General features: G+C 36.8%; 1 protein-coding gene across 1 annotated transcript in view; it reads left to right on the top strand.

Annotated features, from left to right (window-relative positions):
- Positions 1 to 24,723, top strand: part of DOCK11 (dedicator of cytokinesis 11) — a 177,019-nt gene that overhangs the window by 54,285 nt on the left and 98,011 nt on the right. The window contains 7 exon segments of the mRNA XM_039842502.1: positions 646 to 780; positions 2,951 to 3,128; positions 3,533 to 3,612; positions 13,334 to 13,417; positions 16,773 to 16,913; positions 18,106 to 18,319; positions 23,464 to 23,600. Coding sequence (XP_039698436.1) covers positions 646 to 780; positions 2,951 to 3,128; positions 3,533 to 3,612; positions 13,334 to 13,417; positions 16,773 to 16,913; positions 18,106 to 18,319; positions 23,464 to 23,600 — 969 coding nt within the window.

The raw sequence follows: 24,723 nt of genomic DNA, 5'->3' as shown, positions 1-24,723 counted from the left end.
GGTTTTGCTATGGGTTGTAGTAACAGGCTGCTCCTTAACCGTTGTTAATCCCTAGTTTCAAATGAATGGCACAATCCCATTAGGCCTATTGACTCAAATCTCAGCATTTGGGGCACTCACCAACAACTGCTAGGTAATTAATGACACAGTGTTTCCCTGTGAGAGCATTATTACCTGGACTTTCAGAAGTGGGGTCACTGGAACCAGCATAGGTGACTACAGTAAGATGTGCAAGTAAGATGTAAATATATGATTGAGAGAGGTTTGTGTATGTATGTAATATTTATGTTTACACTTGGATTTGTGAGATGTGATGGAAATTGTAGGAATCCAGTCATAGTTTGCAACTAAATGGGAAAAGTATGCTGTAGTGAAATGGATAGTGATTCAAATATAAAAACAAACTTTAAAGTGTTAAAACGTCTCTAGATAATTGTTTAACTGAGAGTAAATCACTTGACTTGAAATTCTCCGTCTTAAAAAAATGAAGATAATTATAATTCTTAACAACTTCTCTGAATTGTCTGAAGATCATCTAGCTATAATGCCTTTGGCTAGCTTTTCAAGGTTTTTAGTTCAAAAAAGCTGTTCAAATGCAATGTATATGTAACAAAGGTGTCTTTGCTGTTTTTTTTTCTCCCATAGGTATTCAAAAGACGGTATTTTTACTTAACTCAACTTCCTGATGGTTCATATATTCTCAATTCGTATAAAGATGAGAAAAATTCAAAAGAATCTAAAGGTTGCATCTACTTGGATGCCTGCATTGATGTTGTTCAGGTAGGGCTGTAGAGGTAATCTTTCTCTTTCTCAAAGAGGATTATTAATCACCTCTTAAGAACTTCATCTTTCTCTCTTAGTTAATGGCATCTTATCCACCAAAAGGTTCATACTAGACACCTCAGAATCCTCTACAGTTGCCCTACTCTTGCTCTGTGCCAATATTCAAGTGTTTACCCAGTCTTTTGGAGTCTGGCTCCCAAAGGGCCTCTTAAATCTCTTACTGTTTTTCCTTTCTCACTGCCTTTCCTCTGATTCTGCCTTTTCTTCTCTCGTCTAGAGTCTTACCTTCCTGCCTTATGATTTGTTGTCCAGCTCCAGTCCTAAGACATAGATGGGGTCCTTCACTTGTCTGCTCAAAACCTTTTTGCTCTTGATTTATTGTCTCACAGATTGAGATCTAAGGCTCCCATCATGGCATTGTGGGCCCACAGTGATTGGGCCATACCCGGCTTTCTAACCTCATCCCCACTGTGTCCCCTTATACATTCTGTGCTCTAGTCATATCAGGCTAAGCCCTCCACAGAGTTTCACATGTATGTGCCTTTCTTACATTTGTTTGCTTGACCTTTTCTTTCCCCTTCTGTTCTTGTTTGATCCTTATCTTTTAAGACTCGGCTCAAATGGCACTTCTCCCATGAAATGTTTTCTCTTTCCTTCCTCGTTCTTATGCCCACTAAATGAAATAAAGCTCCAACTCCCCTGTGTGACCACTTTGCTTTTTCCTCTATCATACTCTAATTTGTGAATCATACTCTAATCTGCAGGTAATTCTGCACATTCAGTTTTGGATTATAGGGACCATGTCTTATTCATGTCTGTGTCGACTATAATTAGCAGTGTTGTGCACACAGTAGTGACTTAATAAATGTTTGCTAATTTGAATTACTGAGGAGACACAGACAAAGATGGGGTGGGAAACAGGAAAGAGAGATGATGTAAATGGTAAGTCAATTAACCAGAAGATAGGAGCCATTACTATCGAGCAAGGGTGGCATGGTTGACTAGAAGGAGCACTAGATTGATCAGGAGGCACGAGATACGGGTTCAACACCCTGAACCTACCTGAATCTTAATTTTCTAACTGTAAAGTGGGATTAATAATGTCTGTTTACTCGATCAAACAGGATTATCATGTAGATCAAATGAAAACACACTTGAAGAATATGGAAGTCTATATGACTATAAGGTATCTTCTTTTCTTTATCTGACTGGAAGAAAGAGGACACACAATTCCTAGATTTTCTCGACTAGCCCTAGTCTGGATTGACCTTTCTTTAGAGTGTTCCCTGGTTCTGCTTTCATGAATTTATGGTCCCCCACTCCCATATATTTTCAAGTACATAAATCTTTATGACTGCTATAGCAGTTTGCCATTTTTTACTATACTTTGAAAATGAGGATGAAATTTCTTGGTTCCTTCTTGAAAATTGACTATACAATGAAAATTATTCTGAGCCTGTCTTAAAATTAATGCTGAGGTATTTGGGACAGGGAATGTGTCATTTCTTTGGTCATAACAGAAGGCGGTAATATAAAAGAATATGTCATTATGTTTGAAGAAAGGAGGAGGCTCTTATTTGCCTTGTGTGCTAGTAATCAGCATAGGCCGTTTCCATATTTTTTTTTACTGTGAGCCACAATTTAATGTGAACCAACTACAGTCTTTTATGCTCCTATGATGCATATCATGTGTGGTAAACCGAATTGGGTATTGATATTGCATTTTATAGATTGCTATAAAGCAAGTACCAGATTTATTTCAGGTGACATTTAAGCTTGTTTTTAAGGGCTGATTTTGAAAATCTATAAATATGCCAGGAAAACTTTAAGCAGAGTGGAAACTGTAAAATGTTTGCTTACTTTTATGGTGGTAGTTTGATTATCTAAATGTGAAGGGTGTCAAAAGGCATTAAATGATAATATTCACCCAACACGTAGTATTTTTTGCCAACTTTGTACATATACCACTGTGCTCAGAGGTATGTTTGACATGGTCATTCGTCGGCATGGGATTTCTGTTTCTTGTTGAAAGAAGCAATTCTTTCATAAAAGTATTGACGTAGATATGTGCTACGCCAAGGTAAAAATAAATAAACTGATGAAGTCTAATATTAAAAAGGCAACTAAACTAACTGAATACGTGTTTTTTTTTTCTTTTTTCCTCTAGTGCCCCAAAATGCGTCGTCATGCTTTTGAACTCAAGATGTTAGATAAGTACAGCCATTATCTGGCTGCTGAAACTGAGCAGGAGATGGAGGAATGGTTGATAACTTTGAAAAAAATTATTCAGATCAATACCGACAGTTTAGTGCAAGAGAAAAAGGAGACAGTAGAAACAGCACAAGGTCAGATTTTTTAAATCATTTGTTATTGAGGTAAAACCCTTGTCTTTAATCCATGGGAATGTCTGTTGTTCAGGGTGAATATAGAACTCTTAATCTTAAAAGTTGACCTAATTCTTCATTAGCAGTAACTATGGAGGTGGATAGATTTATTTTATTTTATTTTTATTTTTTTGAGATGCTGCTGCATGGGCTCTGACACATGAAATATAACCAGACTAAAACTGATAAAGACTTCATGGAACATTTTCAAAAGTTCATTAAAATTTTCTCTTTGCTTTCATAATCAAAATTCTTTGCAATAAATCTAGTAGGAGAGGATGGGGAGGGAGAGATAGGATATTCCTCTTAGATGATTAGTGATGGTCTGCATGGTTTAGAACATTTGCTTTTTAATGAATTAGCAGATGATGAAACTAGCAGCCAAGGAAAAGCCGAGAACATCATGGCCAGTTTGGAAAGGAGCATGCATCCGGAACTGATGAAGGTACATCTTTTTATGGGAGCTTGTCTTCAACTTACAGGATTACATATTAAAGTTTTAATGCTGGATTCCATTTGGCGATATCATTACTAAATTAACGACCACAGCAAATTAGTGAAACAGGAAGAGATTTTAAAAGAAAAGTTATACTCCTAAAATTGGACTTGTAATTGCCAACTAACAGTTTGGAAAATCTTATTTTTTTTTCCTAGATGCCAGGAAATACTTCTAGATTGTTGTGACTTTATTAATACTATATGTTACTTCTTATTCAGTTTAATTAGAGTCATCCCTCAGGATCCTCAGGGTATTGGTTCTAGGACCCTGAGGACTACCAAAATCCCTTATATAATATGGCATAGTATTTTCACATGACCTATGCACATCCACTTGTATACGTTAAATAATCTCTAAATTACTTATAGTATGTAATACAAAGTAAAAATGCTATGTAAATACTTGTTATACTGCATCGTTTAGGAGATGATGACCAGAAAAAAATATTTACATGTTCAGAATGGATACGACCATTGGAGGACTAATTACATAGTATACGTCAGCAGCAGTGTAACATTAAAAAAAATATATTTTTGGAGATTGGATTAAACATGGCGGCGTGAGAGACATTCCCAGATCTCTCCCCTTGAAACAACAATAAGCTGAACATCTAAAACTCAACAAAAATCATGCAAACTGCACACCAGCACGGCTGAACATGGGATCTGCGATAAGAGCTACCACATAACCCCGGGTGTCAGGCGGTGAACTGGGAGAAACAAAGAAGCTGCCTCTCATAGCCAGAGCTCCCTGTAGGAAAAGGGGGAGGGGAGAAGGAACGGTGAGTTCCCTGAACAACTTTGCCTGAGTATGCTGTGAGCTCTACGTGGCCAGCGGCAGTGCCCAATCATCAGGGCAGAAGGCAGAGAAACATGGACAGCAGAAGAGCAGAGACGGCAGAGAAACAATGGTTGGTTTTTAGCAGCCACGGTTGCAAAACTGAGGCTGAGCCGCAGCCTCCAACCCCCAACACAGAGGGCCCCTCCCCCCATATCCTCCGATATGGAACGCCGCGAAGCTCCAGTGGAATCTGAGCAAACACTACCGAAACTGACAGGAACTGAGACTGAGGGTAGCAAGCATGATTAAAGATCTATAAGGAAAAAAAAGACATTATTAACACTTTATATAAAGCAGAGATCCAAGAGACTTAGACAATACCTACTGGAAACCGAAAGAAAAACACCTTATTTGCAACAGACTAGGGACCATTATATAATAAATCTTTCTGGGAAAAGAAAAAGCAGAACACACTTCCATTAATGCCCAGGTGGAGAAATAGTCCATTAAACACCATGAACAACCAAGGTGACAAAGCATCTCAGAAAGAAAGAGAAAAACTCCAGAAAATAAGCTTACAGACAGAGAAATATGCAACTTGAATGACAGACATTCAGGATGGTACTTCTGAAAAAACTCAGTGAGATCCGAAACAAATCATATCAAGAATTTCAGGAATTGAAAAAACAGCTAGATAAGCAGAATGAGTTCTTTAGGAAGGAGATTGAAAACCTCAAAAAGAACAGAATAGATTTTATGGAGATAAAGAACATACTGTAAGAGTTGAAAATGAAATAGCAAGCTTAGGAAATAGAGTCGATCAAATGGAGGAAAAGATCAGTGATATCGAAGACAGAAATCTAGAAATAAATCAGAAGGAGGAAGAGAGAAACTCTTCTGAATGAAAAGAATGAAAAATAATGGAAGAGAAATACAAGAACTAGCTGATACTATCAGGAGAGGAAACATCAGAATAATAGGCATTATCGAAGGCGAGGAAAAGGAGCAGGGGCTAGAAAGCATTTTCAGACAAATAGGTGACGAGAATTTCCCAAATCTAAGAAATGGGCTGGAGCTTGGAATTCAAGAAGTCAACAGAATGCCCAATTATCTCAACCTAAAAAGGCCTTCACCAAGACACATCATATTAAAATTATGAAAAATCAACGACAAAGACAGAATTTTCAGGGCAGCCACGGAAAAGAAGATGGTAACCTGTAAAAGAAAACCTATTAGATTATTGTCGGACTTCTCAGCACAAATCTTACAAGCAAAACAGGAATGGAATGAAATATTCATATTATTAAATGAAAAGAACTACCAGCCTAGAATAAGGTATCCAGCTAAGCTCTCCTTTAGATCTGAAAAAGAAATTAAAGACCTTTCCGGACATACAAAAATGGAGGGAATTGACCATTACGAGGCTTGCACTAAAGGAAATACTGAAAGGGGTCAGCTCACCTAAAACAAAATGACAAAAAAAAATGCATAATTGGGATTAAGGTAACTATCAGGCAAAGAGAAGCAGAGGAGTGTAACCCTTACTAAGAACAGGGCATTATAAGCTTAAGAGATTTGCCATAGCAAGATAGTAATGAACATTCAGCATACATAAGGACAAAATGAGACAACAATGACTGAAAAGGGGAAGATTCAAAGATCCGAATTCGCAAAGGGGAATGGAGGTAAAAAGTTACATGCAGGGACGACTGTATATATACAACTATCCTTTTCATTTTCGTAATGGTAACCACACACAGAAGATTCAGAACTGAAGTATATAACATAAAACAAAAAGAACCAGAGGCAAATCCCACAAAAGCCAACCAAAATAAAGAAAAAAGAAACACATGGACAAAGAAGCAATGGAAACACCAAGCAACCAGAAAGCAAAACATAAAATGGCTATAAGAATACCTCATATTTCAATAATCACCCTAAATGTAAATGGACTGAATTCACCAATAAAAAGGCACAGAGTTGCAGATTGGATCAGAAAACAAAACCCAACCATGTGCTGCCGCCAGGAGACTCATCTCAGCTCCAAAGACAAATATAGACTCAAAATGAAAGGGTGAAAAATGATGTTTCAGCAAATGGCATTCAGAGAAAAGACGGAGTAGCAGTACTAATACCGGACAAAATAGACTTCAAAATCAAAAAGTAAAGATACTGAGGGACAATTCATAATGATAAAGGGAATCATGCACCAGGAAGACATAACATTTATTAATATCTATGCTCCCAATCAGGGAGCCCCGAAATATGTAAAGCAGTTACTAACAGAAATAAACGGAGAAATAGACCAAAACACTATCATAGTAAGGGACCTAATACCCCACTATCAGATATGGACAGATCATCCAAACAGAAAATCAATAAGGAAATAGCATCCTTAAATGACACATTAGACCAACTGGACATAATTGACATTTACAGAGACTTCCGTCCCAAAACAACTGCTTATACATTCTTCTCTAGTGCACCTGGAACATTCTCAAGGATTGACCACATACTGGAACACAGAGATAGCCTCGACAAATATAAGAGGATTGAAATCACACCAACCATATTCTCTGATCATAATGCCATGATAGTAGAGATCAACTGTAAAAAGAAAGCAGAAAGAACCACAAATCCATGGAGATTAAACAACATGCTACTGAAGTAGAACTTGGTCACAGAAGAAATAAAAAGGGAGATCAAGAGATACATAGAAACGAATGATAATGATAGGATAACATATCAAAACTTTTGGGACATGGCAAAAGCAATCATAAGAGGAAAGTTCATGTCATTACAGGCCTACCTCCAAAAACAAGAATGAGCCCAAATAACCTAACGCTTCATCTTTAAAAACTAGAAAAGGAAGAACACATGAAGCCTAAAGTCAGCAGAAGGAAAGAAATCATCAAAATTAGAGCAGAAATAAATGAAATTGAAAAGAAAAAAAAAAACAATAGAAAAAATAAATGCAACAAAGAGCTGTTAAATAAAATCAACAGACTCCTGGCGACAACATAGATGGACCTTGAAATAATTATACTAAGTGAAATAAGCCATACAGAAAAGGTTGAAAATCACATAATATCACATCTGTGGGATATAAACCTAAAAGCAACAAATAAACAGGACAAACACACCCATGGACATGGACAATGGACTAGTGGTTACCAGAAGGGGTCGGGGGGAGAGAGAAAATAAAAAAAATAAAATGTTTTAAAAAATTATGTATATATAGTATGAAAAAAACTATCATAAAAATAAAATGTATTTTATATATTTTTAAATAAATATATATAATATATTTTAAAAATAAAATGTTTTTGTGTTTTTTTTTAAATTAAGTTTATTGGGGTAACTTTGGTTAATACAATTATATAATTTTCAGGTGTACTTTATAATTTGACATCTTTGTAGTCTATTGTGTGTTTACCACCCAAAGTCCATTTTCCTTCAGCTACCATATATTTGATCCCCTTTACCCACTTCGCCCTCTCCCTACTCCCCTATATTTGACCCCCTATATTCTGTCTACCTCCTGCCTCCTCTCCAATGCCCCTATCCTGTGGTAACCACTAGTTTATAGTCCATGTCCATGAGTCTGTTTGTTTGTCCTGTTCAATTTTTTGCTTTTAGGTTTATATCCCACATATAAGTGATATGTGATTTTCAACTTTTACTGTCTGACTTATTTTGTTTTGTATGATTATGTCAAGGTAAATCCATGTTGTTGCAAAAGGCCATATTCTATCTTTTCTTATGGCTGAGTAATAGTCCATTGTAAATATGTGCCACCGCTTCTTTATCCAATCATCTATCATAGGGCATGTCGGATGCTTCCATGTCCTGGTCACTGTGAATAATGTTTCTGTAAACATCAATGTGCAAATATCTTTTTGCATATGGGTTTTCAAGTCTTTTGAGTAAATATCCAGTAGAGGGATTGCTGGATCATATGGTAGATCAATTCTTAGTTTTTTGAGGAACCTCCATACTGTTTTCCATAGTGGCTGTACCAATTTGCAGTCCCAACAGCAGTGTATGAGAGTTCCTTTTTCTTCTCATCCTCTACAGCATTTGTTATTACTTGTCCTGTTGATTATAACTGTTCTAAGAGGTGTGAGATGGTATCTCATTGTGGTTTTGATTTGTATTGCCTTAATAGCTAGCAATGTTGAGATCTTTTCATATATTTGTTGGCCATTTGGAAGTCCTCTAGGGAGAAGTGTCTGTTCAGGTCCTCTGCCCATTTTTTGATGGGATCATTTGTTATTTTGTCGTTATTGAGAAATATGAGTTACTTGTATATTTAGGATATTAAGCCCTTATCGGAGGCGCTGCTTGCAAATATATTTTCCCATTCGGATGGTTGTCTTTTCACCTTATTGACAGTTTCTTTTCCTGAGCAGAAGCTTTTTGGTTAGATATAGTCCCATTCATTTATTTTTGCTTTTACTTCCCTTGCCTTTGAGGTCAAATTCATAAAATCCTCTTTAAGTCCAAAGTTCTTGAGTTTACTTTCTGTTTTATTCTATGCATTTTATTGTTTCAGGTCTTATATTCAGGTCCTTAATCCATTTTGAGTTAATTTTGGTGTATGGTGATAGTCAACAGTCTGGTTTCATTCTTTTGTAGGTGGCTTTCCAGTTTTCCCAGCACCATTTATCGAAGAGGCTTTCCTTTCCCACTGTGTTTTTGGCTTCTTTGTTGAAAATTATTTGCCCATATAAATATGGGTTTTCTTGTGGACTCTCGATTCACTTCCACTGGTCTGTGTGTCTTTTGCTGCCAATACCATGCCATTTTGATTACTGTCACTTTGTGGTATAATTTGAAGTCGGGCGGAGTGATGCCTCCAGCCTCGTCCTTTTTTCTCAGGATGGCTTTGGCAATTTGGGGTCTTTGGTCCTTCCTTACAAATCTGATGATTTTTTGTTCTATTTCTGTGAAAAAATGCCAATGGGATTTTGATGGGGATTGCATTAAATATGTATAATGCTTTAAGTAATATGGTCATTTTTTTTAACTTTTTTTTTCTAATCCAAGAACATGGAATATCTTTATATTTCTTTGTATCTTCTTCGATTTCTTTTAATAGGGTCTCATAGTTTTCATTGTATAGGTCCTTCACATGTTTTGTTAAATTTATTCCCAGATATTTTATTGTTTTTGTTGCAATTGCAAAAGGAATTTTTTTTCACTTTTTTTCTGACACTTCATTATTAGAGTATAGAAACACTATGGATTTTCGAATGTTGATTTTGTATCCAGAGATTTTATTGTATTTACTTATTGTTTCTAGTGGTAGTCTTGTGGAGTCTTTTGGGTTTTCTATTTGGTCTGTTTCTCCCTTTAGTTCTGTTAGTAATTGCTTTACATATTTAGGGTCTTTCTGATTTGGAGCATAGATACTAATAAGTGTCCCTTAGTATCTTTTTTACCTTTTTTTTTTTATTTTGAAGTCTGTTTTGTCTGATATTAGTACTGCTACTCCCGCTTTTCTCTGAATGCCATTTGCTTGAAATATCATTTTCTACCCTTTCACTTTGAGTCTATATTTTTCTTTGGAGCTGAGATGTGTCTCCTGGAGGCAGCATATGGTTGTATTTTGTTTTTTGATCCATTCTGCAACTCTGTGCCTTTTTATTGTTGAGTTCAGTCCATTTACATTTAGAGGGATTATTGAAATATGAGGTATTCTTATAGCCATTTTATGTTTTGCTTTCTGGTTGCTTGGTGTTTCCATTGCTTCTTTGTCTATGTGTTTCTTTTTACTTTATTTTGGTTGGCTTTTGTGGGATTTGCCTCTGGTTCTTTTTGTTTTATGTTATATACTTCAGTTCTGAATCTTCTGTGTGTGGTTACCATTACGAAAATGAAAAGGATAGTTATATAGAAACATCCGTTGATTTTCTTCTGTGCGTGTCTTATCTCCATTCCCCTTTGCAAATTTAGATCTTCAAATCGTCCCCTTTTTACTCGTTGTTATCTCAGTTAGTCCCTATGTATGCTGATCTTTCATTATTATCTTGTTATAACAGTTCCCTCCTTATTATTTAAGCTTATAATACCCTGTTCTTAGTAAGAATTGCACTCCTATGCTTCTATTTGCCTAATATTCACTTTACTCCTAGTTAAGAATTTTTTTTTTTGATCATTTTGTTTTAGGTGAGCTGACCCCTTTCAGTATTTCCTGCAGTGCAGGCCTCATAGTGGAGAATTCCCTCCATTTTTGTATGTCTGGAAAGGTCTTTGTTTCTCCTTCATATCTGAAGGAGAGCTTAGCTGGACACATCATGCTAGGCTAGTAGTTCGTTTCACTTAATAATTTAAATATTCGATTCCATTACTTTCTGGCTTGTAAGGTCTGCACTGAGAAGTCCGGGGATAATCTACTGGGTTTTCCTTTGTAAGTTACCATTTTCTTCTCTCTAGCTGCCCTGAAAATTCTGTCTTTGTCGTTGATTTTTCATAATTTTAATATGATGTGTCTTGGTGAAGGCCTTTTTAGGTTGAGATAATTGGGCATTCTGTTGACTTCTTCAATTCCAAGCTCCAGCTTCCTTAGATTTGGGAAATTCTCGTCAGCTATTTGTCTGAAAATGCTTTCTAGTCACTGCTCCTTTTATTCGCTTTTGATAATGCCCATTATTCTGATGTTTCCTCTCCTGATGGTATTAGCTAGTTCTTGTATTTCTCTTTCATTATTTTTCGTTTTTAGCTTTCTTTCTTCTTCCTTCTGATTTATTTCTGAATTTCCGTCTTCAATATCACTGATCCCTTTCTCCATTTGGTTGACCCTATTTCCCAAGCTTGCTAGTTCATTTTTCAACTCTTGCAATGTGTTCTTCATATCCAGTAGTTCTATTTGGTTCTTTTAGAGGGTTTCAATCTCCTTGCCCTGCTCATTTAGTTTTTTCAGTTCCTGAAATTGTTGATATGACTCGTTTTGGAACTCACTGAGGTTTTTCAGAAGTAGCATCCTGAATTCTCTGTCTTTTAAATTTCATATTTCTCTGTAAGCTTATTTTCTGGAGATTTTTCCCCTTCTTTCTGAGATGCCCTGTCACCTTGGTTGTTCATGATGTTTAATGGACCTTTTCTCTTCCTGGGCATTAAGGGAAATGTATTCTGCTTTTTTTCAGAAAGAAGATTTATTATGTAAAAATCTCTCTTTAGCCTGCTGCAAAGAAGACTCTTTTCTTTTGGTTTCCATTAGGTGGCGTCTAAGCCTCTTGGATCCCTGCTTTATATAAAGCCTTATAAATGCCTTTTTATTTTCTGATATTTATTTAATCACACTCGCTACCCTCAGTTTCAGTCCCTGTCAATGCTTGCAAGAGTTTCGGTAGCATTTGCTCCGATTCCCCTAGGGCTGTGCAGTGTTTGGTCTCGGAGAGTATTGGGGGAGGGGCTCTCTGGGTTGGTGGTTTGGGGCTGCTGCTGAACCTCGATTTGAAACCGTGGCTGGTAAAAATCAACTGTTGTTTTTCTTCCGTCCTGCTTCTCTGCTTTCTGCCCTGAAGCCTGGGCCCTGCCGCCGGCTGCATGCAGCTCACAACTCTCCCAGGCAGGGCTGTTCAGAGTACCTGTTGCTCCTTCTCCCCTCCCTCTCCTCCTGCAAGTAGCTCCGGCAGCTACGAGAGGCGGCTTCTTTATTTCTCCCAGTCTACCACCCAGCACCCGGGGTTTTGATCTGCGGTAGCTCTTCTGTGCAGATCCCATGCTCAGACATGCTGATGTGCAATTTGGGTGTTTTGTGTTGAGTTTTGATGTTAAGCTTGTTGTTTCAAGGAGAGAGATCTGGGGATGTCTCTCATTCCACTGTGTTTTCAAAGATCTTCCTAAAAAAAAGTAGTTTTGATCTGTGGTTGGTTGAATCTGAATATGGAGGGCCTTGTTTACTGTATGTTATTCATAAAATAAATATTTTTCTTTCAAGTGGCTATTGATGCAGGTTGACTATGATGTTTAATATAATAATTTGTATATATTGATTTCCTATTCAAATCATATACATGTGTATATGAATAATTTCATCAGATAAAGATTTTGGTGAATGGATATCATTTGCGTTAATTACTCTACTCTTTGGAGTTTGAAGTAAGCAAATTTTGAAAGTGTAGCGGTGATTATCACACGTAACTTAGTGGGTTACATATTTTATTTTATGGACTCTATGCTGTAATTAAGAAGGTTTAGTAACCCATTCATTTATTTAAATACTTGTCAAGCCTATTTATTTTTACTTTATTCCTCTTCCTGGACTATAAAATTAGACAAGTTTAAAAGTTATTTTTTTATATTTTAAAATTATCCTTCTCTTAAGCTTCAAAGCTATTCTCCAAAATTTAGGAACATACCGATGATCCCCTGATCTAAGCTTTCTGTGGTTTTATAGATTTTAATGTATCCCCTATGACTCTTTGTTATTCCGGACTGTACAGTCCATTATATTTGTCCTAAAGTGGCAGAATCAGAATTGTATATAATATTCCATGGCTAGCACTATAGATATATAAAAGATAGTGTTTTTTCTTTCGTTTATTTCTCTTTTGTATCTAAAGTCTCTTGGATTCCTTTTTTGTACTACTAAGGGTTGAACAATATTCTCAATGTTATGAGAGGAGCCTAGAGAGTCTAAGAACCTAAGCTGTAGCTTATCATGGGCCATAGTGGCAGTTACTCGACACCAAGAAAGCATTCTTTATTCTTTACCCATCTTAAGTACATGGAAATGGAGAAGGGTAAATTTTTGAATATGTGTCAGATTGCTAGTTTCACATAAACTATGTATTTAAATGGTATTTAATACTGTTTTAAAGGAAATAATGTTTGGTGTATATGTGCCTGTATACAAATGCATATTAAAATTTTTTTTTAGTATGGAAGAGAAACTGAACAGCTGAACAAACTCAGTAGAGGAGATGGAAGACAAAACCTCTTTTCGTTTGATTCGGAAGTTCAGGTATTAATAATATATTTATTTTCTAGAATTGTTGCTTATTCGTAAAAAAACAGTATCTTTTAAATGCTGAAATCACCGATTTTTGCACCACTGGGCAGTACTGATTGCTTTATATTTGTCTAGTTCACTTTGAACAGGTAGCTTAACAACTAACTTCACTCAAGGACTGTCACATATGTAAATAGTTTAGGACTGAATATATATGGTTTTCTTTCCCAGTTCCCTATATTCTTTACACTTTATCTCATGCCTCAAAATGGATAAATTCAAGAATCTTTAAAGATGGTGTCAGTGCTCTTTTCACCTATTAAATGCAATTGTAGTCGAATAGCAGTGAGTATCTGCAATATAGAAGAACACCAGGTCATATGAGACAGGTGATTTATTTTCCAGTTTTGATGTAGGCCTGTAGAACTAGGATAATTTTTCATGTCTGGCTTACTCACTTTTAGAAGAAAGTGGTGTGCGTTTTTGTACATGTATATTTTAACTTTTTTATGAGAGGCACTGTACAAAGAGATAAGCAATTAATATTTAATTTCATGGTATTTTCTAATTAAATTGCTGATTTGTTTAAATAAAAAAGTCTACAGTATTTTTAATTATTACAAATATTTTTTTCTAACAGAAAAATTTCGTGAGAAAGGAAATCATTTGAGCAAAGATGAATTTTTTATTTTTCTACTTGAGATTTCTAATTAAAATCTTTGGGATTTTTTTTTGAAATAGAAAAGTATACATTATATAAGCATTACAGTTTTTTTCTCAGTGAAAGTATATCATGGGCAAGACTGATTTTGTGTCTTCTTTTTGCTTCATAGTTTCCTAATTACAATTTTTTAATTGTAAAACTATATAGTCTGTAAATAATGCAGAAAATTTTCTTTAATAAAAATATCACATGAGAAAATAAAGTTAATTTGGGGAAAATTTGTCTTAATTGTTTCATCTTTACTTTCCCCCATATCATTATTACATTGTGTGTGTAAGTTATGATTTTTTAAAAAAAGTTTAGCAGGCTTCCAGAATGTTAGTTCTAAGATATTTATTCAGAAATTTCCTCGTTCCATGCGTGTCTGAGCCTTTATTTCCCTCCCTCCCCCAACCAGCTTGCTGCCCCATGATTGAGCTTTAATTGGACATGTCAGCCCCTTTCATTGTATACAAAGAAGCCAATTGACTGTGGTTGGAACTCAATCCAGTATCTTTAAAACATTTGTGTTGTGGTGTTTTTGTGGTCATGGAACTGAACTAATTTTATGTTTGAATTGTTTATCAGTGATCTACAAGTGAGAAAAAAAATCATAATTGCAATGAAACTTTAAGGACAAAAAAAATTTGAACTTAATGTTGATTATAGAAGGTAGTCTCTCCACAGAAATCCATGTTGTATGTGCTGAGTACATTTTTTAGGTAAAGTGCCATCCTATAATATTAGCCTTCTCTTTTTTCCACAGTTCAGTGTTTAAAGATATGCTTTCTATCACTGATCTTAGAGAATAAAGAAACTCTTACTGACTGAAGAGGGTGGCTCTAACTTTGAACTGCTAGGGAAGGCCATATGTCCCAACATTTGTACTTAGAGGCATCAGAAGGAAAAAGATTTTGGGGCTGGGGTGGTTTAATCCAGTTTCTCTTCACATTCCACTGTCTGCATAAGATAGAAAGGAAAGCAGATAAATGGGCAGAAATTAGAATTGATCTCCATGGCAATGACTCGCTTCTGGCTTCACAGATACATAAGTCTTCAAGGGGAAGCTGTCTAGTCCCACACATTTGTATTCCTTTTGTAGATGAATAGATTGGGGGGGTAGTTGTGCTTTCAGGTATGAATATCATATTTTAGGCCCTTTTAAGGAGGATTTTGTTAGTGATACAGGTTAGGTCAGAATGGCTATAATTATCCAAAACACTTTAGGCATAGTACCTGTTTTGACTTAAGTTGCTTTGGCAGTTGAGAAAAATTCTTGTGTTTCTTGGCTTGAGTTTTCCATGTTAGCAATATTTTCTGCTCATATTCACCCAATCATTTCCTACCTACCATGTCCCTGGGCTTAATGAAAGTACAGTAAGTTGTTCCACAATCTATACTATCCCTCCCATCTGTGAACAGAATGTGAGTCTGTTCAGACATTTTGAATTAACAGACAAACTTATGTTGCCTGAGCTGTGTGAGTTGAGGAGGAGTCTATGAGTTTCTTTGGGAAAGACAGATTCCTTCTCTGGTAGGAATTCTTGACTCCCAATAGATATGTTTAAAGTTTTAAAGTCTTTTATAATACCAAGATCTATAGCTATATATCCATGGTGGCCAGGGTACATCCCCTAGCTCTGTTAGAAGCTGAGCTCAGTGTTTCCTAAGCAGACACCTCTCTTCTCCCTCTGTTCATCATTTAATTGTAGGTGGCTACCAGTGTTCCAGTCTTGTCCTCCTTCTCAACCTAGTTGCCACTGACTCCCAAATCCAGATCTCCAACCCAGACCTCTCCTATTTTTCCAACCACTTACTAACATCACCTCAAGCTCAACACATCCCAAACAACTCATCATCTGTACTCATTCTCCCCTGTATATGCTGTTCATCTTTATTTCAAAATTAAGTTCATAATATCACAATCTACTGAATCTTCCTAGGTAGAGACCATTGTGTAATTTATTTTTGAGGCCTCCCATATCCACTTATGTCTATTTTGCCTTCTGCACAGGTCATAAAAGAAACAAAACTCCTATCATCCTGGAACATTAATTTTGTGGGAAGACAAACAATAAGCAACTAAATAAATATTAAAAAATAATGTTAGAAAACTAGATCGAAGAAAGGGAGTATAGATTCTTGGAGAGTGTACAGCTTTTTTTTTTTTAATAGAGAGTTAAGGAAGGTCTCTGGAAATGCCAGTTGAATGAAATGGGAGAATAAGCCATGTATCTATGTGAGAAAAGAGGGTTCCTGACAGAACAGCAGTACAAAGGCACTGAGGTGAGAGTGTTCTTGGTGTGCTAGAGAAATAACAGGATGCCAGTGTGGCTGGAATAGAAGGTAAGGGAAATACAAAAATGGTAGGAGATGAGATCAGAGGAGTGAGAAGAGGTAGGAATTCATGTCATATGGGGCTTTGTAGGTAATGGTACACAATTGTCCATTGCCTTAGATCAGAGTCTCATCATCTCCCTCCAGAATTTCTTTGTTTTTACATTAGTCTAAAAGTTCTACAAAGGCTTGTTGAATGAAAAAATAAGAAGGGTTCAAAATGAAGAATGGTCAGAGAACTGTTGGATTCTGCATTTTTTCTTATAAGTTTATATTAATATGAATCTTGTTTTCTTTTGGAAATGATTCATGTTATGTGTCTTTTAGAGGTTGGACTTCTCAGGAATTGAACCTGATATAAAGCCATTTGAAGAAAAGTGCAATAAACGTTTCTTGGTAAATTGCCATGATTTAACTTTCAATATCTTGGGTCAAGTTGGAGACAATGCAAAAGGACCACCCACAAACGTACGTATGACTTTTCCTTCTACCTCCTTTAAACCAGTGCATTAGGGAAACTCCTTTCTTTTTTATCACTGAGAACTAATTTACTGGATGAAAATTCCATTGCTACATGTTTTGATAAATTTGGCGTGGAAGAATTTCATACATGTCTGTCTTTTGCCGAAATGTGTCTTCATCTTGAGGAGAATTATGAAAGTCTTATCTATTCATATAGAGATAGAGTAGGCTCGCAAGAGGGACATGTCCCCAGAACCTGGAAAAATCCTCAAATTTGTGAACTCTACTAGAAAATGTGACTTCCTTGAAATTGGCTTATAGCCATGAGTAATGAACACCAGAGCCATGCAGGGGTACAGATGCTGTGCAGTCAGTTAGCCTTGCTCACTGTTCTCAGAGTAAATTCATTTTGTTCTGCATAGAAATTTCTAATTATTAGCTATCACAGATCATTTGAGTTGCTCAGAAATACTTGAAACTATAAATATAATATTGCCAGAGAGACTGCATTTTGTGTTCATCTTGGATTTTTGGTTCTAGTTTTGTCTTTGGAAAATATCTACAATGATTTATTCTCTAAAAAGTAGCTGAAAGGCACTAGCAGACTTTCTGTGTGTAAAGGGTTAATCTTTATGCCATCTGGCATGAAATTTCTCTTTGTGACTAGCTTTCAAATGCCATCTGTAGAGAGGAATCATGTCTTCCAAAACTGCTGATGGGGCAACAAAGCTTTTGTCAAGTAATTTGATGTTGAATGACATAGTTCTTATGAAATGTATAATCCAGTAAGCTGTAACATAACAAAAAGGAAGATGTATTTCTACTATATAATATTGGCATTATTTTCAGGTAATTTCAATAAACCTGTAGAGAATTAAATTTTATTCATAGAACAATTAGTGTTCTTTCGATTTGACTTCTGATTTCTAGTTATTTTAAAACATGTATAATTTGTGAAATTATTTACATCTGATGAAAGCGAAAATTTGATAGCCTGTTATTTAGAGTGTTCTTTCTTATATGCAAATGAACTATAACACCATTTTTAGCTAAATGTTTTGAACTCAGGAACTGTGATTCTGGAAACTTGAGGAATAAAAAAAATTATTTTGTAATTTGTGTCCCTCACCCCACTCCACCTATTAGTTTAAAAATGGAATTGTCAAAAAAAAAAAAAAGGAATTGTCTTCCTTCCCAGGTCGAACCATTTTTTATCAATCTTGCCTTATTTGATATAAAGAACAATTGTAAGATTTCAGCTGACTTCCACATAGACCTGAATCCTCCATCTGTCCGCGAAATGCTGTGGGGCACTTCAACCCAACTGGCCGGTGATGGAAATGCAAAATGCTCTTCACCCGAGTCTTTCATTCACGGAATTGCTGAATCTCATTTACGCTTACATAAAACAGGTAAAGAATGAACTTTTAGATTTGGTAGCACCTTCAGAATTTAAAAAAAAAAAAAAACAGACACTCTTAAGTTATATCATCGTTTCAGGCCAGTGTTTTCATGAACATTCCACCTCTTGCAAAGTCTATGTATATAGGTGTTTTTCTAATGACTGAAGGTGGAGGGAAAAAATGGAAACCAGCAAATATGCTAGTAATATATTGGCAAAGTAACATTTTCAATGGGACCATGATATGAGTCTCAAAGGAAGTATTTTGTGAGATAGAATACAGGTAACACAAAAAACACAAATAAATATACACCTACAGATATAGACAGACAGACACACACACACACACACACACACACACACCCACCCCAGTCATGTGCATACTTCTGAGCAAGGCATTAGGTGCCTGAAAGGCTTGTTTTAAGAAAAAAATTGACCCTACAATAACCTTCCATCCCTAATTCCCATTTCCATTATGATTAAGTAGTTTTAATGGAGCATAAAGGCTCTTTATACAAGGAGTTCTGGATGAAAAGCAGTGGGAGGGAACTGCTTATGTCTCAGCTGTAATGCTATTCTCTTCTGTCCTATCTGGTGCAAGGAATCCCCTTTAGAAAGAGCCTGAGTTCACTGGCATTTTGACCTCTGACCAGACTGGCAGCTATGAGGTTAAGCAGAGCAGAATTGATTGTCTTCTAGACTTTTGCAACTGAAAGGAAATGAATGTGGCATAGAATTAAAGTAGAAAGAGGCATAAGAACAAAGGAGCTCAAATTGTAAGGAGATTTATTTTTTCCCAACATAAAAATGTTCTTTTTTCTCTGATTATAAATATATATACATTATTATGTAGAAAATTCAGACAATACAAAAAGTATAAAGAAGAAAGTAAAAATCACCACCCATAGATGACAACTATTAACATTTTGGTGAACATCTTTCTAGACATCTTTGTTGTGTTTGTATAAACACATACAGTTTATATAAGAGTATATGTAATGTGTATCATATTCATACTGTTTATACGCACTGTATTCATTTAACATGTTTGTCATTCTATATCAATATTTCTGGATCAGTTGCATTCTTATTAAAGGCTAATATGGTATTCCATTGATTTAGCTAATTAAGATATTTCTAACTTTTGGATATAATAAATAACAATGCATTGAACATCCTTGTGCATACATGTTAGCTCATTTGTTTAATCATCTTCTCCTTAGAATAATTTCCAAACATTGGGATTATCAGGATCAAAGGTTATGCTCATTGATAGAAATTGCCAAATGGCAGTGGAAGACTACATGTGCTGTCACTACCCTCTTTAGGCTATAGATGCGATCTGTGGTAGCATTCCCCTACGCTGTCCCTTGTTCTCTTATGGCCCCTTAGTTTGTTACCCAAGACTAGTTTTCACATATGTGAATATTCCACTACAATGGCCTGTGCTTCTAAAAGAGAGATTGAGCAAGTTCAGTGTTATAAATTTTTGAGAACCTGCTATTGACTAATGCTTACAATTTACCACACAATATCAAATAAGTTATTTTAAGCCAATTACATATTTACCATATTATTTCAATGTACTCAGCTGTATGTTCAATGCAAGAAGTTTAAATTTGTGGTTTCAGGCATCATCCCACTTTTAATTAAGGTCACGAAGAAAATCAACATTTTTTGAATATCTATTCTATGCCAGAATTTTCTTCTGGTATCTCATGGAATCATCATGTTCTTGTGAAATAGTATAATCATTGCTGTTTTGCAGATGAGAAAATTGCAGTTCAGGGAGATTAAGTAAGCTGTCCACCATTACTTTGCCAGTAGTGGTGCTGGCAGAATTTGAACCTAGGTCAGTTTGAAAAAACTCAAATCAACAGTATTAGGCAGAATGTAATTAAGTGGTAAAGTATATAACATAATGGTACTACAAGAGTTTGGAATGTGAGGAAGGGTCAGTTGTCGGGAGTTAATTTAAAAGACTTTACAGAAGATATAGGACTTGAGAGAGGCCTCAAAGAAATAGATGAGAGCAGGACAGGGAGGAATGATGGGCAGTGACCTCAAATGGCTTTATTTGTATCCTTTTTCAAATCAGCTAAAGATACCAGGAAAGTGGTTGTTTACTTAAAATATTCGAACATTTTATTTTGAAGAAGTCTTTTTCTCAACTTCTTCCTGTTTCAGAGTAGGAAGCAGTACTATGTAAGAGAGAGATTGAAAGTAGGTAGATACTATTACTATCCCTATTTTACACATGAGGAAAGTGAGGCACAGAGCAGTCAAGTGGTTTGCTCAAGATCACAGAGCTAATAAGATGAGGAACAAGACCTGAACCTAAGTCTAGCAGGCTCCCTAAAAAGCCCAGGTGTTTACCCCTATGTCGTACCATTTTTTTTGTCACCCAGAGGGAAGCAGCCCAGTTCCCCAGCACTCCCAGAAAGGTCTGTGTGGCAGCCCGGTTTTTTTCGAACAAGGCTATTCAAGTGGTGCCATTATTTATAGGAAGAGGCAGCTTCCAGGGCTTGGTGGATGGTGGGTGTTTGGGGGACATTCTAGGCCCTCTGCATTTGTTCCTCGGAGTCTTTCTCTACAGTAGCTTCCTGAGGAGCAACAGAATGACTGTAGGAAATGGAAGAAGTTGGGTCCATCGAGTAGTTTTGCCACCCTGACAGCAAATGGTCACTGTGACCAGTCACTTCACTCTCAGCCTCCTGGCAGTTCCTTCCCAGATGCCCTGACAGAGCTCAGTCTCCTATGTTTGCCAAGGTTGAGTTGTGATTGTAGGGGTGCTACTGACTCCTTGAGGGTCTGCCTCCTTGTGGCTCTGCTGGAGGAAGCAGTTGTTGAGCTGGTGAAAGGGTGCAGAACTCCCTACCACAGCATGCCTTGCCATGCCCTAGGGGACTATATAAGTTATTAGGAACTGGGTGGGGCCTGACCCATTCTTTTGAAGGAAGGAGAATTGAAGTAGATAAGAGTCACCCTGTGTGGGAGCAGGCACATCCACACTCTGTTGGTGAGAAGGGAGGGCTGGGCCAGAGGCCTCGTCCTAAAGGGCCAGACTCCCAGCCCATTCAGGCTTCCTGAGGTTTCTCTGGCTACCTTTTGCATTTGGGGGACAGGGCAAGGCTAGAAGCTGGTTGCACAAAGGCAAAACAGCTTTAAAGAGTATTCCCATACACTGAAATTCCTGTTTAGTTAAAAAATGAACATCTCTCTGCCCTAGCATCCTTGTTTGTCAACTGGAGGTAACGTTAGTACCTGCATCCCAGGACCGTTGAGAGGCTCACACAAGGCGTGCCATCCTGGAAAGCACTTTGGCACTGGACCAGGCCTACTGTGTTTGCTCAGTACCATGTGGCTGCTAGTAGGGGCAGCAGTAATAGCGATCACAGATAAACAAGTAAAAGCAGCTTGCTCTTATCAATTACAAATCGTTTCAAATTATAATACTCATTGCTGACATCAGTGTGTGGAAATGCCGAGAGTACGGAGAATGGGGAACCATAGGTGCTCAGTGGACATTAGCTTTGGTGGTAATCAGTATTACTGTTCTCATCCAGCCTCATTGAGTGAGATATTGGCTGCATGGGCCTCAAGGCTGAGAGGCAGTAAAGCATAGGGCATATAGTCTGGAAGCCCTGACTACAATCTTTTTTGCCCACTTAATTGCTGCATAAACCTCTCTAAGCCTCAATTTCTTAGTCTTTAAAATGTGTATATCATAGTGCTTGCTTTGAGGGTTTTTATGAAAACTAAATGAGAAAATGCATGAAAATCATCTAGCACACTTATGTCACAATCAGTAAGCTTGAGATTATACTCAAGGCAGTCTGTCAGCTGCATCTCATAGCTTGAGCAGCATGTTCCTGGCAGTCCCAGAAATCCAGTTCTGTGACCTTGAAATGCTTTGGGCCACTCTAGTAATAACCAGATACCTAAGGTACATGACTTCATTTAATCCATATAAGAAATTTAAGCAGTAACTAGAACTATCATCATTCCCATTTCATAGATGAGAAACCTAAGATGTAGAGAGGATGTGACTTGCCTGAACCCATAAATGGTGGAGCCAGAATTTGAACCCAGGAAGTTTGCTCCTGAGCAGTTTTTAACCACTTCGTTCATGCTTGCTACTTGGTGATTCAAATCCAGATCAGCCATTACCAGGGATCATTATAAGCTGTTGGACTGTGGACGGAATTTCTTTTTGTTTTACACTCAGTTTTCTCTTCTGCCCTGTCGACCTCAGAGAGTTTTCTATCTGGAGCAAGTAAGATAATGTGTCGGAAATGCTTTGAAAACTGGAAAGCACTATCTTAACACAGTTGGTAATATATCAAGTAGAAAAAGCAAAACTTGGTAGAGTCCCAGTGATGGATTTTTCCACTCGAATTCCTTTGTGTGGTGCTCCTTTAAACACATAATCAACTCTCAAGCTATTTGGAAGGTATATTTGGAAGGAGCTGAGCTAGACAGGGGATGGCATGGTTGTTCCATATGCATTTAAAGAAAACTGTAACTTTGGTTGCATCTATTAGTACCCTTAAAGCTCATAGGAACAAAATGAGGTTTGGATCCTCTGTCCCCTGCCTTTACATTGAAAGCCCCAGAACTCTACCTGCCACAAAGGAATGTTTTCTATAGGATGGTTTAGTTTTTATGTTACACAGTTTGAAAACTGTTATGCAAAGCAGTAACATATTTTCCTCCTCTTAGCTGCAATTAGTATTAATTGTGAGTGAATTGCTCTGGAGTTACATGCAGCTACATTTAAAAATGCTTATCCAGTTTCACTTGAGATGCATACTATTTTATCACATGCCAATTAAGCCAAACAGTACACATTGTATTAATTAGGTCAAAGAGTGCAACTTGCAAATACAGCCAGACACAAGAGGCTAAGCAGGGAGGGTGACACCTGTACTTTGGGGACTAATAAATATGAAGTTCATGACAAAATAGAAAATCTATTTTGAAAGAAATATCAGGAACTTGGAAAACTGTATGAAAGCAAATGCTATCTATTTCCAGGGTCCTGGACATGATCCTATGTTGACTATCAACAGTCTATGCTAAACATACTACTAGGAATCATTAATCAAACAACTGAATGTATGAGGTTTCATTAAAAAAAAGGTCTAATGGAAGTCATTTTCTTCCAGGGAATTTTCTCAGTGACGAATCCACATCCTGAAATTTTTCTTGTTGCACGAATTGAAAAGGTGCTCCAGGGAAACATTACGCACTGTGCAGAGCCCTACATCAAAAATTCAGATCCAGCAAAGGTATTTGTAAAGATTGTTTGTGAACATGTCAGCTTAATGTCGAATTTGCCTTTTACTGATATTCTAAGTGGGATTGTCCGTGACTCTTTAAAAAAAAACACAAAAAACAAAAAACAAACTTTCTCAGCATGCAGAATATTCTGAAAATATTATATACTAAGTGAGTATGCATGCTAAAGCTTGATCATGACTTTTTTCCCTTTTCATTTATGTTCAGTTTACATGACAATCTGATTGCTGCTGGCTTATCAAAATAAAAGTTAAAGGTTTTCAGCAACATCTGCTCATTGACACTCTGTCCTTGACAATAGCCACCCTTTTTTTACTCTCAGCTCTACAGACAGCCTTAGAATGTCAGAGCTGAGAGGAGAAAAGATGATCCAGTCCTACAGTTCCCAAATGCCAGTCTATACTCAAATTCACTCCTTTATGACGATGAAGTGAGAAAAGAAAGACAAGATAGTGAGCAGTTCATGAAGTTAAATGTATTCGATTCAAAAGGCTATCCTTTAATCTGAGATTTTTGCCCTTCCTACTTTGTAAATGTAACACTTATCTTTCATGAAGTGTTAGTATAGTAAGTGGTAGGGATTGTTTTTACTGTTTCATATCTTTAAATGGCAACATTAGAAGTCGGCAACCCATGTACACTCAAATTTCTAGACCCTGAAATCTAAACTTATGGAAATTATTGATTGAACCCTCTGCTTTCATGAGAAAACCGAGGCCCAGAGAGGGAAAGCATTCATAGCACAGTTCATAAGCAGGTCTCCAGCTACTGAGTATATATGAAGAGTCCATCTGCCGTATGTGGTATTTAGTTGTGTATCTGAATAGCGTTTATGACCTGGAAGATGCTGAGGAGACATGTGACTAATTTGTGAAGGAAAAAATGTCTCAAGGTTATAGATAAAAGCCTTTAACATTTACTATCTCTAGAGATAAGCATGCAGCCAGCATTTCTCAGCCTATTGAGATTCTATAGGCAGTTAATCTCCTTTGTCATCTCCCAGTGCCTGTGCATACAGAGGTTCCTGCCCACACCAAACTAATTGCATTGACTCTTGGTCATTTGGCTTTTATCTTGAGAGTAAAAAGATCAACTATATCCAGAACAAACTTC

Source organism: Pteropus medius, unplaced genomic scaffold (genome assembly GCF_902729225.1).
Source record: "Pteropus medius unplaced genomic scaffold, Ma_sr-lr_union100, whole genome shotgun sequence".
Taxonomy (NCBI): Eukaryota; Metazoa; Chordata; class Mammalia; order Chiroptera; family Pteropodidae; genus Pteropus; species Pteropus medius.
Note: the sequence above shows the minus strand (reverse complement) of the source record. Positions and strands in the feature narration are given on the sequence as shown.